This window comes from Lipomyces chichibuensis, assembly GCF_038497645.1.
Source record: "Lipomyces chichibuensis strain CBS 12929 unplaced genomic scaffold V1513scaffold_29, whole genome shotgun sequence".
Taxonomy (NCBI): domain Eukaryota; kingdom Fungi; phylum Ascomycota; class Lipomycetes; order Lipomycetales; family Lipomycetaceae; genus Lipomyces; species Lipomyces chichibuensis.
In genome coordinates, this window is record NW_027117481.1 from 105,597 (window position 1) to 120,426 (window position 14,830).

The 14,830-nt window shown below is 47.6% G+C and overlaps 7 protein-coding genes across 7 annotated transcripts; 5 read left to right on the forward strand and 2 right to left on the reverse strand.

Moving 5' to 3' along the window:
- Positions 1-172: 172 nt before the first annotated feature.
- Positions 173-1,998, forward strand: V1513DRAFT_432843 (uncharacterized protein; the record flags this gene model as incomplete). Its single annotated transcript, XM_066896416.1, has 4 exons — positions 173-246; positions 296-598; positions 651-1,741; positions 1,808-1,998. The coding sequence occupies 4 exons, from the start codon at positions 173-175 to the stop codon at positions 1,996-1,998; spliced, it is 1,659 nt and encodes a 552-aa protein (XP_066752210.1).
- A 760-nt stretch (positions 1,999-2,758) lies between these two features.
- Positions 2,759-3,474, forward strand: V1513DRAFT_449198 (uncharacterized protein). Its single transcript, XM_066898643.1, has one exon. It carries the CDS (start codon positions 2,915-2,917, stop codon positions 3,146-3,148), a length of 234 nt encoding a protein of 77 aa, XP_066752211.1. The 5' UTR covers positions 2,759-2,914; the 3' UTR covers positions 3,149-3,474.
- Positions 3,475-4,171: 697 nt separating this feature from the next.
- Positions 4,172-6,581, forward strand: V1513DRAFT_449200 (uncharacterized protein). The gene is given in 2 exon segments (XM_066898644.1): positions 4,172-6,508; positions 6,519-6,581. The coding sequence occupies 1 exon segment, from the start codon at positions 4,647-4,649 to the stop codon at positions 6,123-6,125; it is 1,479 nt and encodes a 492-aa protein (XP_066752212.1). The 5' UTR covers positions 4,172-4,646; the 3' UTR covers positions 6,126-6,508; positions 6,519-6,581.
- Positions 6,582-6,745: 164 nt separating this feature from the next.
- Positions 6,746-7,992, reverse strand: V1513DRAFT_432845 (uncharacterized protein; the record flags this gene model as incomplete). Its single annotated transcript, XM_066896417.1, has 5 exons — positions 6,746-6,852; positions 6,922-7,015; positions 7,080-7,148; positions 7,232-7,825; positions 7,903-7,992. 5 exons carry the CDS (start codon positions 7,990-7,992, stop codon positions 6,746-6,748), a joined length of 954 nt encoding a protein of 317 aa, XP_066752213.1.
- A 1,062-nt stretch (positions 7,993-9,054) lies between these two features.
- Positions 9,055-9,923, forward strand: V1513DRAFT_459768 (uncharacterized protein; the record flags this gene model as incomplete). The annotated part of the gene is made up of 6 exons (XM_066899786.1): positions 9,055-9,265; positions 9,300-9,331; positions 9,390-9,519; positions 9,553-9,587; positions 9,608-9,720; positions 9,746-9,923. The coding sequence occupies 6 exons, from the start codon at positions 9,055-9,057 to the stop codon at positions 9,921-9,923; spliced, it is 699 nt and encodes a 232-aa protein (XP_066752214.1).
- Positions 9,924-11,485: 1,562 nt separating this feature from the next.
- On the forward strand, positions 11,486-12,241 carry V1513DRAFT_426612 (uncharacterized protein; the record flags this gene model as incomplete). The annotated part of the gene is made up of 1 exon (XM_066896177.1): positions 11,486-12,241. The coding sequence occupies one exon, from the start codon at positions 11,486-11,488 to the stop codon at positions 12,239-12,241; it is 756 nt and encodes a 251-aa protein (XP_066752215.1).
- Positions 12,242-12,328: 87 nt separating this feature from the next.
- Positions 12,329-14,758, reverse strand: V1513DRAFT_449225 (Clathrin/coatomer adaptor, adaptin-like protein). Its single transcript, XM_066898645.1, has 6 exons — positions 14,554-14,758; positions 14,393-14,480; positions 14,325-14,338; positions 14,226-14,269; positions 13,892-14,181; positions 12,329-13,843 (listed from the first exon to the last, which is right to left on the reverse strand). The coding sequence occupies exons 1-6, from the start codon at positions 14,567-14,569 to the stop codon at positions 12,394-12,396; spliced, it is 1,902 nt and encodes a 633-aa protein (XP_066752216.1). The 5' UTR covers positions 14,570-14,758; the 3' UTR covers positions 12,329-12,393.
- Positions 14,759-14,830: the final 72 nt, after the last annotated feature.

Consider the following 14,830-nt stretch of genomic DNA (forward strand, 5'->3'; position numbering starts at 1 on the left):
GAAATTTGACGCGTGCAGAGCAGCGCGCTTGTGTCATCGGACTAAAATTAGGGTGACTTTTTGTCCAATGTGGCACCGCATTTGCTCGCGAAGCAATCTCGACTGACGCGACAAGCGGCAGGATATCCGCGTTCCACCATCTTGCTTCGCATATACTGCCAATCACAGCACAATGTCAGTACAAGAATCGGCAGGAAGTCCAGAATCCATCACGGCGTTGGATTACATCGAAACGCAGCAGCAACTGTAAGAAGCCTTAATTTCTCCGCTATTGGCGACGCTAATACGCAAGCAGGGAACGCGATGCGCGTGACGTGCTACCATTCGATCCAACACATTGCACTTATTTCGACGGGCCGCTACGTCAGCCTGTGTACGCGTGCCTCACATGCATCGAGAAGTCGAAGGGCGCCAAGGCAGCCGCAGCGGGAGTGTGCTACTCGTGCAGCATACAATGTCACTCGGATCATGATCTGGTAGAGTTGTTCAATAAACGGAATTTTACGTGTGATTGTGGAACTAGCCGGATGAGTGCTTTTGGAGGATGTAATTTACGGAAGAACTTCAATGAATTGGATATTCCATCAAGCAGCAACAGGTACGACCAAGACGATATGCATGATTTTCAAGATGAGCTAAGCGGACGGTAGATATGACCATAACTTTGAGGGTCGGTTTTGCTCCTGCGACTCGAAATACAACCCGGAGACAGAAAAAGGCACTATGTATCAATGCTTGCTGGGCGACGTTTGCAACGAAGACTGGTATCACGAAGAGTGCATTCTCGGTCTCCCATTCAAGTCGGTTGAAGTAAATCCGCAACCTCCGAAGTCACCACTGGGACATCCTACCGGCACGGATCTATTAAAACTTCCAGCCGAATCTGTCACGAAAATGCCGCCGTCGCCAAAGGGCCATCCAACTAAAGTCGTTATCGACGCAATTGATACGACTGAGACTGATGCTTCTGAAATAGGGGACGACACTCTGAGCAAGGCAGAGCCGAAATCGCCGTCGGGACATCCGACTGGCGTGAAGCTGTATCCTATTGATTACTCTGAATTCAACACGTCCACCTCGCCGTCAACGAAAAAGAAAGAACCTTCATCGCCAAAAGGACATCCGACTGGTATTAACCTGCTCCCGGAGCTTACCGGTGAGTTCCGGGGGTCCGCGTCCGATGATGAGGAAGATGGCGAAGAACACGTTCCGCCTCCTGGGTTTCCGGATGATCGTCTTTTTGAGGCGTTTATATGCTGGAAATGTGTAGAGAAACATCGGATGTTTCTTGGACGGTGGGCGGGGTGGCGTGGTGTGGCGTTGGATGCCGTGATGCGTAAGGAGCCAAGTGATGTTATAGCGCCTTCAGAAATTCCTGAAGCAAATGGATTGAAAAGGATTTTGGAGGACTCGGAGGCGAGGGAGCACAAGGCCAAGCGCGTCTACCACGACCACGCCTATGACTCCCGTGAGGATTCGTTGACTGTATCCGTGTCATCGAGTTCGTCTACGGCGTCACAGCACATATCCAACACATCGACCGCGGCGTCGTCCGTTGATGAGCATTCTACATGCAAGATGCCGATGGGTATTCCAGAGGCGAGAGAATTCTCGTTATTTCTGGTTGAAGGATGGCGGCAGAATATTTGCCTCTGCGCAGAATGCTTAAAATTCCTGGACCGCTTCCCAATACTACAAGACGAGGAGACAACGTATGAGCCACCCCAAGACGAAGACGAAAGTAAGTTCGGGGCACCTGCATGTGTATTTGCGATACAACAGAGATATACTAACCAATAGCTGCTAGCATCCTCGCTTTTGGAAGCAGGTACTCGAGCACTAAACTCTATGCCCCACATAAACGCAATGGAAGGTCTCTACGCGTACAACAAAGTCAAGACCAAACTCGCATCGTTCTTAAAACCGTTTGCCGAGCAAGGCAAGGTCGTGTCCGAGCAGGACGTGAAAACATTTTTCGAGAGTATTCAGAATAAATGAGAGATTAGATGGGATGAGATGAGATTGTACAGTAGGTTAATATCGCAGTAGCTCGTTGTGATTGCATAGGATGGTTGGGTTTGTGCTGGGTTGGCAAGTGTATTATGGATTTAAAAATGTATATGATGGTTTTGTTTTTCGAATTCCACGGCGGCTGTGTCACTCCGGTGGACGATATCGTCACTAAATGAGAACAGGGGCACGCTACGAGGTCTGATATAATTTCAGGAACAACAGGGGATCTGATAACTTTCGCTACCGGTGCGACAATTATCAGATTGTGATCAGCAAAGTCACCTACGCAAGTTGGTCGTGGTACATGTCGATACGGTCAACAGCGCAGTTTTCTTGTTGATTTTTCCAGACTCGGGATGCTCGCTTTTGTGTACGATCGTAATGTCAGTCATAACTCGCAATTAGCAGAGTCGAAAGGAATGGCATGACATGATATGATACAGATCACGGGAGCAATGCTAGGCATTCAAACTACTGAGTCGACAGGTGCCCACATGCAAAATCAGATAAGAAAGTGTCAGGCATAGTTTAAACTGTACACAATTAGCGACTCTGTGGTTGGTCAGCTGTAAAGTTGCTTATAACAATTGCGCTTAATATGATTGGCTGGAATAGTTTCGCCCGAGCTCAGCCAATGAGGGCGCTGACAATAGTAAGCATATTACCCACTCCAGCCACAGTTGCCACGCCAAACACTATCAGGCGATCTGTCGGCGCCGCATGACTCAACGAGTAAGCACCGGCGCTTTAGCAACGAAAGATTATTTATATAGCAGTCTGTTCCTCGATCTTAAGCTAATCATACAATCAATATTGTCATATAAAATCTCAACTTGGCTTTTACCATTCACAAGCACTATATACTGCAACCTTCGGTCTCATTACTTCTACTACAATTACAATGGTTTGCTGCGGAAAGTCCAATGGTGTTTGCATTTGTGCTGAAGAGGCGCGATGCTCTTGCGGTGCGCGACCTGCGAAGGAATGTAACTGCTCCAAGGCTAGTACTGAGAACAACTTCGAGGGCGCCACTTGTTCATGCGGTATGTCTACTTTATTGCTGGCTGGGGGCGACGGTTGGGAGGTGCAGATCACGATTCTAACGGATTCGTCCAGGAAAGCGCCGTGCGCATGAATGCACTTGCTCCCGCTCTTCGACAGAGAACGGTCTTCTGGAGGGCGAGATTGATTTTACCAACTTGAAGTAATCCTCCGCCGTCGTCAATGTCATCTTGCATCAAATGGTACCGTCGCTCGTTAGTAAATGTCATAAGTTTTACAGAGTAATGGCGCCAGTATTTATTATGACGACTTTGTGTTATATGTAATAATAAGATTGTTGTGTTCGAGAGTTAATAGGGGTTCTGGTTGGGATACATTATTTTGTTTATGGCGTGGTTTGGGTTTTGCAAGTTTCTGTATATAGGTTTTAAATGCATCAATATTATGTTTGACAAATGACTATTTCATTTGCACGTTATTCTAAGAGGCTATGCGTGTTCAGGCGCTTCTGGGTAGCGATATTTAGAGCGAGCCCTCGTTAGCCTGCGAATGGGTCAATTTGCGACTGATAGAACGTTATAGTGGAATGGCTTGATGCTGCTCCCTAAGTATATATATAGTGTACAGCCATTATTAGAGGCCCATAATAGACCTTCAATTCACTCTCAGTATGGATTTTTTAAGCTGAACCTCAACGATCCTGTCCATCATCCCCACGAGAATTAAGCAACAGGTTGTGGATGGTGCGTCAGTGTGACAGCTTGTTTGCGTGCAAGTATGATCAGCACCTCAGGTGCCACTACCATTTCTCTTGTCTAGTCCATATGTGTCACACTGTTCGTTCGCTGCAGAACGGCCGAAGCCGAACGAGTGATAAGATAAGCATTTCTTAACAAGTGGTCTCGCCGCGATGTGATTTATTTTGTCACACCACTGACAAGAAAATGAGAACAGAATAATAATAATTGGTGGGTATTGGAGCACAAGCCTAAACCAAGGAAACGTGAGCTAGGTGATAAGGCTGTTTGTGAGTTGTGACTAGATATCCTGTGATTGGCAATGGCGGCGCAAAAGCATCGCGTGCACTTTGCTCGACAGGGGGGGGGGTTTGCTTTCCCCGCACTTTAAGTAGAACTAGGGCCAGGCCACGATGATCAAAGATTTTACTGTACTAAAACCGCATCATCTATTCATCTTCGAGGCTGTAGCCATGTGTATTTATGGCACAGCGCAACTGAAACGGAGAAGCATTGGGCCATTCATTCCTGGCGATTAGTTGGCGAGGGTCACGCAGGAACGAACAAGAGAGAGTGAGTAGGTGGTGCCTGTGACTGTGACTGTAACTGTTTTGCGCCGTGCAGCTGCTGCTGCGATCGACGGCGTGCTGCTCTGACATCATGCCCTAGCCCTATATCTCCTCAGCATGTTGTCTTGCGTTTTGCCTGTTATGCCTTTTTTGCATTGTCTTCAGTTTAGTAGCAAACATTGTTCTCCAAAAAAGTAGCCTGTTCTCTCCACTTGTCCGATCTCGATGGCAAAGTCCCTCGCACACGACCTTCGCCCTTAAATTACATACATGTCGTCGCCCCCCTGCCACTCACCTGTTACTGTTTGCCGCACTTACTCCTCCAATGTCCTCAACTCTCCAGTCTCAACAGCAACCCGTACTATGGCAATCCTCATACATGATCTCCGACGGTACGTTTATTGTCAAGCTCCTGCGAGCCGCACAACTAACTTCTCTAGTGCCAGAGAAATCAGCGTTGACAGACCCGCCTGCTCAATCTGCAGCCCCTACTCGCAGATCGTCTTGGATCCACAACATTTCTCAGAAATTCTCTACAAACTCCTCAACTCCAGTCCCTGAGTCGGCCTTGGGTCAGGCCAACCCACGGCGTAATTCAGTTGACAAACGTGGACCTCCGTCGCTCAAGACCGAACAGAAGAACAATACGACAGACTTTGTTTCCGCGAAGTCTCCCGTCGATCCTGTGGAGCCAAAATCTGGATTTTTTTCTACCTTGCGTCGCCTGTCCACTTCTCGAGGCAGCGGACCGTCGGCAGAGTGTCGACGAGTCGTATTCAACAAAAACACCAACCGACCAATCTGTCCCGTCAACGAACTACGATGTATGAAAATGAAGCGTGTCGCCTTCAAAGTCGACGAAATCGACGACGAGATCATAACCCGCGAGCCTCTCTACATCCAGATTCGCAGGGCGATAAAGTCTCAAGAGGCTATGCTCCAGCGAAAGCGTCACGCCATTGCGTCCGCGGTGGCTAACAACTCCGGCTCCAGTCTCGACGAAAGAGCCGCGATCGCAGGACTTGACGGTGCCAAGACTGTCTCGTGTCGTGCAAAGCCGTGTGTTCCCGATAAGGGGATTTTGTTCTGGGATGGGCCTGTCGAAATTCCTAAAGGAGTGATATCTAAAATACGCAACGCATCACTCTCCACCGCGGACGAATCCGGAGATTCCTGCCACTCGTCTGCTGCTTCGACACAATCTTGCGACTCCGACCGACGACCAAGCGTGGCCTCGACCGCCAGTACGAGCTCAGACGAGACCGGGATCACGTTCGCGTCATCGGTTCCCACTCCTGATCTTGGCTGCGTCTACATTCGATGCTGCAAGTTGCGCGAATTGCGTCCGCTAGATTTCTTTTACGACCAGGTCAAGGGCCTCACCGAGTCGGTCGAATCCCTGCGTCTGTCTGCAAACGGTCGCGATCCCCCTATCTTCTCACAAGTCCAAACGCTCGCCGACTTCCTTGCGTGCGTCCCCATCGAAAACTTCTACATGGACAATGTCGTGTTGGCCGACGACATGGTAAAGGCGCTAATGGCATCCCTACTGTGGTCGAAGTCGCTCAAATCTCTAACCCTCGCAAATACGAAGCTGAATGCCGCGGGCTGGAAATCCGTGTGTTATTTAGTCGCCATGAACAAAAGTCTTGAGAAGGTGGATTTATCAGGTATTAGACGAAAACATTCGGAATGGGCTGTATTGTCCAAAGCAGTGGAAGCGCGTGGCGCCGATAACCGGATCGAGCTTGTGCTAATCGACGCAGATATTCCGCCGGCGGAAATGGAGCGTGTTAAGGCATGATATTGTTAATGTTTGTATATAAGTTTTTTTTTGTTTAATTAAATGGGTCGGTTTGGGCTATCGGTCGCATGGAGTTGTGATGGGATTTGTACTTTAGGTGTATAGTAATGATAGAAACAATTGCAAACGTTAAGTTTTGAGTTTTAACTAGAACTGGGCGAACAGCGCCCATCCAAGGTGTTTTTTTTTTGGCGGAGATGCACCTTGGTTTTTGACTGCGACTTCAAATGCTTCCAAACCCATCATGGTCAACTACTTCAATTAGTATATGATGTGTCGGGTGGAGGAGGACTGGACGGTTGGTCAAGAGCAAGATGAATCTCGTGGTTATTTTGGAGTTTGTGATTTTGTATGGATTTGAGTTGGCTGATATGTAAAAGAATAAAGTTAAACAAACGAATTAACGAATAAATAGTAAACAAGTAACATGAGAGGGATTGCCTTATAAAGGCGATTACTAATAACGCATTGAAGAGCTCAGTATCGCCAGTCTGGTCAAGAACAGATGCCAAGAGACTGTCAACGATACGTGATCCTGTCCCACTACAATCTCTCCAGTCAACAAAATACAATCCACGAGATAGCCCTGTCTCGTGCTCATATCCATCATAGGAAAGTCTTTACATATATGGCTTGACCTGTGTCTCCGACCATTCCCAATACTTCCGACAGAGATCGCGATCTAAGAAATCCTTCCTCACGGGCTCCAACTTGCCATATGGAGAGACTAGAGTTGGAAAGAGGATTAGCCCTAAAATGTATAATATGACTCCAAATAGGAGTTGTCATAACTTACCCCAACCGCCATTGTCCTTCTCTGTAATTGATGGGTGAAGTCCAGCGAATAGTTGAGTATAAGCGCCATTCTTGGGATGATTGCTAATCATTCTCTACAGAAGCACAGAAAGTCAGTCGTCATGTTCGATGGAGTGATGTCATATCTTAGTAACATACAAACATAGCCAACTGCATCTTGGGCATTGTTTGTTGCAAGCCCGTTACAAAGTTTCCAGGGTTAAGACTCTGACCAGCACTTGTTAGCAATGAGCGCAAAGAGAGTAAGAAGTAAGGATCAAGAAATTGGGAAGCAGAGGGATAACACGAACCATGCTGATTATACCTTGCCCAGCAGTTCGCCTTGAAAACTCAATAGAGTGTAAGACATTTCCAGCCTTGCTTCTGGCATACTTTTTCCAGATGCCCTCCTCACGATGATAGTCCATATTCGAAAAGTCTATGGCAGGCTTAGGAGCGTTGTCAGCGGCGCTCGAAGATACCCAGACAACGCGCACAGAATTCTTAGGCGCTATTCTAGCCGTCTGAGCCAGGAGGGGATGGAGCATATAGGTGAAGAGAAAATGGCCCAGATTGTTAATACCGATCTGCAGCTCATATCCTTGCACGGTCTTCGATCCTTGAGGAGGGACCATCACTCCTGCATTGTTCCAGAGGACATCTAGGCGTGATTCGTTCGAGAGGAACTCCTGAGCAGAAGCCTTGATAGAAGTCAAGTCATCCAGCTGGAGATGGAGGTATAGGAGTTGACCGGTAGAGTTGGTATGGAGGTGTCGGATCTCATCGATCACTTCCATGGTTTTCTTCTCTGATCGGGCAGCGAGATATACTTTGGCATTGTGCTGGTATAGAACGCTGGCAAGTTCTTTTCCTAACCCGCCGGAGCCTCCAGTGATGATGAAGACCTAGTTTGGCGTTTTGTGTCAGCTATTGATCCGGCAATCGAATTTCTCGGGCGGGTATTCGAGGGCTGCGTACGTACCTTTCCCATCTGATCGGGCAAGTTCTCTTCTGTGAGAACAGGTTTATAGGGGAAGAAAGTGCTCCGCCGGGGCATACTACTCAACGACATCTTATTTGTTTCCTTGAGATGAAAATATTTTGGCTTTGAAAGAGAGAGAAGAGCTGAACTGAGAGATGGGGAAGAAACCTGCTGACGTTGTCCATTGCGACCTTCTCAGCTTATTTATAAAGGTAGCTTTCATGAATTCATCGATAGTTCAAAGATCTTCAACAGAGTTCGCGGGTTGTATCCCGCATGAGCTCGCTCCTATTAGCAGCAAAAAAAAACAACTTTTATTTTGCCATGGGAATTTGGCCTCTCAACATCCGAACACTGACGTCACCAAGCCCATTGGAAAGCGGTTGCTGCGGCCGCAGCTCCCGCCCAATCTAGACCGAAATGCAAATTCCTCGTACGGGGATATCATTGCAGAATTACGGATCATAATACTTTAAAAAGATTATTCTGTGCTCCAACAAGCAAGGCATCAGCAGAATTAGGATTGAACGTTGGTGCCATGACCACAATTAGGCTACCCTACTGATAAAAGTAAAGTTTCCAGGTGACCTCTGCAATGCAGCTCTCATGTGGCAATAACCGGTATATATGAAGGACTTCAGCTTTACGGACGAAACTGGCTCGGACGAAATTGCATATTCAAGACCCAAAATAGGTTTCTCCACAAAATATGAGGACCATCTCAAGTATAAATGAATTGGTCAAGGTCGAGGACATGATCCAAGTCTGTGCTTTCGACGCCGCTGCCAAAGGTTTGCAACAACAAAGCTTCAATCTACTATGCCATTTTTTGGTGCCAGATGAAGAGGGCCTCAGACTCATACTGGTTCTACAGCTATCGCGGGAATTGCTCACGTCGCCTCGATCATGAGCGGTAGCCCTGATCCAATTGAAGTCGTATACCCCAGTGCTCAAGGCTACGAAAATGTTACCAGGAGATTTGACAGAGTCTCGGAGTGAAATTCGGTCCAGACCGGCCGAATTTAGGAGACTAATAACCAGTTCCTGCACCATATGCATAGATATATATTTGATTAAATGTCGTTGATGTGGTCCGTACTCCCCAATAACCTGCTAATCCTTATATAATCATTTTAAGACACTCAGTCCACCATGAGAATCTTCTTTAGCAAGAGTGTACCGTTTAGTCCTTCAAAGGATATCGCATCACTCAAAGGGACTGTCATTCTCGTCACTGGCGGCAACAGCTGCCTGGGCGAGCAGTCGATTCTCGAGCTATCCAAGCACAAACCCGTAGAGATCTGGCTGGCAGCTCGCAATGCCAACAAAGCGCACGAAGCTATCGCCGATGTCAAGAGGACAAGTCCGTGATGCTCCGACCATCAAGGTCCTCGAAGTTGACCTGATGTCGCTCGACGCTGTCGAAAATGTTGCCAAGAAATTTTGCGAGGAATCATCTCGACTTGATCTCCTCCTACTAAACGCAGGAATCATATGAAATTCAATTCGGTACGAACTATATGGGCCACGCTTTGTTAACCAAGCTGCTCCTGCCCATCTTATTGAAGACAGCTGAGCAGCCTGCCTCTGACGTACGCGTCGTCTTGCTCAGCTCTCGTGCACACAACTATGCACCCAATGGTGGGATAGTGTTCCATGCCTTAAAGAATAGGGCAGAGGAAAATGTCTACCATTCACCCGATAGGGTCAGAGCAAACTTGCGAATATCCTCTATGGTCAGGAGCTGGCCAGGAGGTTCCCGCAGCTCAAAGTCCCTATAGTTCATCCAGGTTTGGTGAACTACGATGTCGTCCAACAGTTTTATCATGATACATTTGTGGAGACTGACGAGCGTGTTCGTTGGCGTTGATGTCGAGACTGGCACTTTGAATCAGCTCTGGGCGTCTACCTCCATAAATGTCCTCTCCGGAGGATACTATGAGCCTATTGGGATAATGAACAGAGGAAGCAAGTATACTAAGAACAAGAAGCTCGCGAAGGATCTTTGGGAGTGGACATGAGAAGAGTTAAGCGGGTATAATTAGACTAGTTGTATTGATTTGTTGCCGGGAGATTTAGAGCTGGACAGGAATAAGGATTTTGCCTATTTCATATTCGCAAAATTCTATTGATTCTCGTTAGAAAGTCTATAACATATGCGAGCACGACACTCGCCCTTAAAGCGTGGAAGAAGTTTGGCACCCAGCCGGTCCGAACAAAAAAAGAGCCATGCTCAAGTACTTCACTGAGTGCCTGATGTCAACTGGCAGTGTCTCTTGGATGCTGTCGCGATGGGTCCTAGTCAGCTGTACGTAAGTAGGTACCACAGTGCAAGTCCCGCGTGGATTTTAAGCTCCTCCTTTGGCAGCGGTAACTCCATTGAATCTCGTGAAGTCAGACGGGGCATAATATCATATATCTCTGCTTTAGAGATCCTATTATCATCCAAGCGGTCGAGATCCATCGAAAGCGACCTTCGCATTGCTAGGCCGGTTATCATAACGACAGTTATAGTCATAGTCAACATAAGGAAAATTTCGTAATCTCTGTTCTTAAGGTTTGGGTCCCAATTAGGAAAGGGCGCGATATGAAAAACCAAACTTGCTTTAAATTGTCACTAAATACTAATGAATAAACTCGCTGGCATAAACTTAACTTGTGGCGTTGACGTTTGGTTCTTTGGGCAGGCCACCAGCCTTCCACCAAAAATATTTTCACAGCACTTCCTACTCCCCTTTGACACACGTCCACTTGCTATCAAACAGAAGGTAAGAAATTTTTGACAAGCCATCACGCAGACAAGATCAATGTACGAACAATGACCAACATGATGAACCTTTGTCGCCCCAATCATAATAAAGTCCATTAACCCGGTAACTTTTGATGATTCGACTCGTTAGCCAAACACACGATATATCTGAACTGTCCGCAAATGTTCAAATGGATCTTGTTTATCTGTGCTTATTCGATTTAATTTGCCGTACTCGAATGCTAATTGTTATTCGTGTTAGGAGTATTTTAGAGTCGTTTTCCTGACGGGTTTAGGTATGTAAGCAAAGTTCAATTTGTTTTATGAGAGTATGTCGACATGATGTTAAATTATAAGTACTATCAAATTCCAATGTATCAATGCGGAAATAATTTTGCTGATCACTGTTCCTCTACCTCTTGCCACCTTCCATTTCCTCTTGCGTATTACTAATGACGTGGTATTAACGATTGGATTGCAGACTAATCCTATTTAGACCTATCTCGGGTATCCGCGAAGGATTGTAAGTATATGTTCAACTTCCGGCCGCGCGCTTGACGGAGAATGAGGGATGCACCAACGTGTCGTCTGATGAATCCTACCCTGCTTTTTTCCATGCTAATCATGAAAAAAAATGATTACACCTAAATATTCGAAAAGAGTGATTCTGATCGAGCTTGTTGCGTCCACGTGCATTTCGTCGGTGCATCTCTTTGTCTGCGTTAGAAAGAAACGGAAGAATGGGCGGAGCTGACGATTAAGATAGGCTGAATGCCGCTCGCTGGTGTTGTTCGACAAACTGCACGCACAAAATACCTGCGCTCGTTAGCAACAATGGCCTCCCCAGTCGCGCTCTCCGACCCTGACCGCGTAGAAACGCTCACGCTCGCACTATCCTTCGTGGCATCCCGCATCGCCTCCGTCGCTCAGTCAAAACCACCACGCCTCGTCGCCGTGTCGAAGCTAAAACCGGCGTCGGACATCCAGGCACTGTATGCTTCTGCAGGACACCGACATTTTGGCGAAAACTACGTGCAGGAACTGGTCGACAAGGCGGTCCAATTGCCGAGTGATATTCAATGGCACTTCATCGGTTCTTTGCAGTCCAACAAGTGCGCAACTTTAGCTTCGATCCCGAACCTGTTTGCCGTGGAGACTGTCGACGCGGTTAAAAAGGCGCGAAAGTTGAATGACGCGAGGAGTGAGCAGTGGGAGAAGTTGAATGTTTTTATACAGGTCAACACATCTGGCGAGGAATCCAAGAGCGGTGTCGCTCCTGGGAAGGAGACTGTTGAGGTTGCGCGGTATATTGTTAATGATTGTCCGCGGCTGAAGCTACTAGGACTCATGACGATTGGGTCGATAGCGCGGTCGCATGCTGCGGCCGTAGGCGAGCAAAACGAGGATTTCACTGTGCTGCTGGACACGAAGCAGCTGGTCGAGTCCGAGCTAGGTGTGGACAGTCTCGAACTTAGTATGGGTATGTCCCAGGACTTTGAGGACGCGATCAAGCAGGGATCCACTAATGTGCGCATTGGCAGCGTGATTTTTGGCGCGCGGCCGCCGAGGAAGAGTGCGCAGATAAATTAAAGGGACATTGCAGTTGGTCACGGACTGGGGGACTTAAAAGTGGTGTTGTGGCGCATGCATGGCATATAAATGGCGTTTGGGCTAATCTACATTCCATAATTTTTGGTTTCATAACATTTTTCATAAATCGTACAAAATCTTGTAGTCATACATCAGAACCCCTCGATCAAGGCCTCGGTATCGGTAGCCCCAGCCTTACCCCCAATGAACCACGTCCGGCGATCCTCACCTTTACCCTGCTTCTCATGAATCCTGGAGAGCAGCGCGGACGTGCGTTCCGGGAAAGGTGGCATCTCATCACACACCGTCCTCAGTAAGTCATCAGACGGCAGGCTCGCCAGGACCAAATACTCGCACGCGCGCTGCTGTAATTCCGAATCCAGACTTTGCGAATACGATTGAAATACTTGCACCAACTGAATCTTGATTTCTGGAAACAAGTTCACGAACTTGATATACGTTGACAGCAACAATGCCTTGGTGAACGCCGAGCACGACGGGAATTTGTCTTGCAAAGCAAGGAATTGTTCGATCGGCGTACATCCCTGCGTATCGGCTATCAGGTGCCCAAATTCGCCGAGAACGTATCCGCCTATCTTGACCATTGCTTCATAATACGTCGGACCTTTGAGGTACTGCAGTAACGTATGCGCGGCATACGGTTGCAATTCCTCGTTATTAATCACAATCTGCACTGCACGCTGCCATACTTCATCCGACACGTATTCCCCAGCTACCGATATCAGCTTGAGAATAGTGTCAATATACCACTTGTATTCCATCGCATGCTTTTCGGTCAGGATCGCGATCTTGATGACCATGTCTTCCCGAATGGCGTAGTCCGCAACCTCCAAATACTTCAGCAGTTCCGCGACAATCGTGGCCGCGTTTTGGTACCCGCACATGCTGTAAAGCAAATCCAGCCCTTTGCGGCGGACGGAAATGTCCCTGTCGCGGAGCGAATTCAGAATCGTCGTCTGGTGCGCACGAATGGGACTCAAATCCTCAGTCCGGGCAGCCAAGTGCGCCATCGCGTCTAATCCTAGATATCGCAAGTTCGTCTCGCGTGAGGAAATAAACACGCCGAGTTTACTCACAATCCTATCCATCAAGCTTGCGCTCACGTCGATGTGGATCGCGAGATTGATCGCTTCGAAAAGAACGGCGTTTTGCGCGTTGGACTGCTGCACGTTGCGGGACGGTTCGGCCGCGGCCACGAAAATGAATTGCAAGACGTCGATAAGACCGACTGCGACGTCACGGTCGTCGGAAGCGGGGTAGTATTGCAGTAGCCGCATCAATTTGACTTGTAACCACGGATTCGGGATCTTGTAATATAAGTAATCAGGTTGGATCTGACGGTCGAGCAAGATCGCTTTCAGCCTGAACACGGCGCGACCGTAGCAGTGTTTGTACAGATCCGGCTTGTCTTGGGCGAGTGCCAGGACGAGCGAGGCAACAGAAGTCACGACCCCGAGGTCTGCGTCGCTGAGTATGCTCACGATTCTGTCGGCCCACTCCTCATGGACGGAGTGTTGATATTTGCGGTAAAGTCGGAGTAACGTCAATGCCGCTTTCTTCTTCACGAACGGCTTCGATACCCTATGCTCATTAGTATTCGACGTTGGCAACATTTAGACGCGTACAGACGGTGAAACAAGTAGTCGATGGACATCAGAACTCAGTGACTCTGCCATCTCCTTGCCGCCCACATTCGCAATCGCATGCAATGCAAGACAATTATACAATTCATTAGGATCGTTCAAATCTTTGCGAATACTGTTTAGCACTAGATTTATAAGGTCGTGGTTTTCGTTGAGGAGTAGGGAAATAGCCAGATATCCAATTTGTTTCTCGGAGAATTTGTTGGATGCGATCAGGTTTAGTGCTTCGAGGTGACCAAAGTCGATGTTCCAGCCGAGAATGTAAATATACAGTAACTGGTCTTGTTAGTTCTGATAGCCAGCACGACGGTGGACGCTACCTTGCAAACATATTTCTTCTTTTGGTAGCCGCTTAGATTCGAATCTGATACTTCGTCAACAACCAACTCCCCTCCAGTTGTACACGTTTGACAGCAAACCTTTAAATTTTTGTCTTTCACAGCTCGTCAGTAAATTGCCATCCACAGTCAGCCATTCCGGTACTTACCGGATATTAGCCATCTCTTTATTGATCCGCTTTTCTTCTAATTCCCGTGCCCGCGCGTTCCGTAGATCGGCGATAAACTGCACGAGACCTGCATTTGTCAATAATTCCTGTCAGCAACTATATTACAATTTGCATGCGGTTGATTGATATTACGGCCATACCCCTCATAGACGACATCCCTAACCGTGTTGTATGGCGCCAGATACACTTAACTATGCGACACCGATGCCAATTAGATCACTACTCTCCCAAAATCGACAAAGAGCGATATTGCTTGTGGTCCACGTTGCTGCTGATACGTTTGGCTGATACCCGCAGCTGCTGAATACCTGGGAAAGTCGTTCACGCCTCAGTTACTAAACTCGCACAGTCATTATCAATCAATAATAATAATTGCACCGAAATTGCCGTGAGCGCCATGATGGGTTAGGGTTCAAT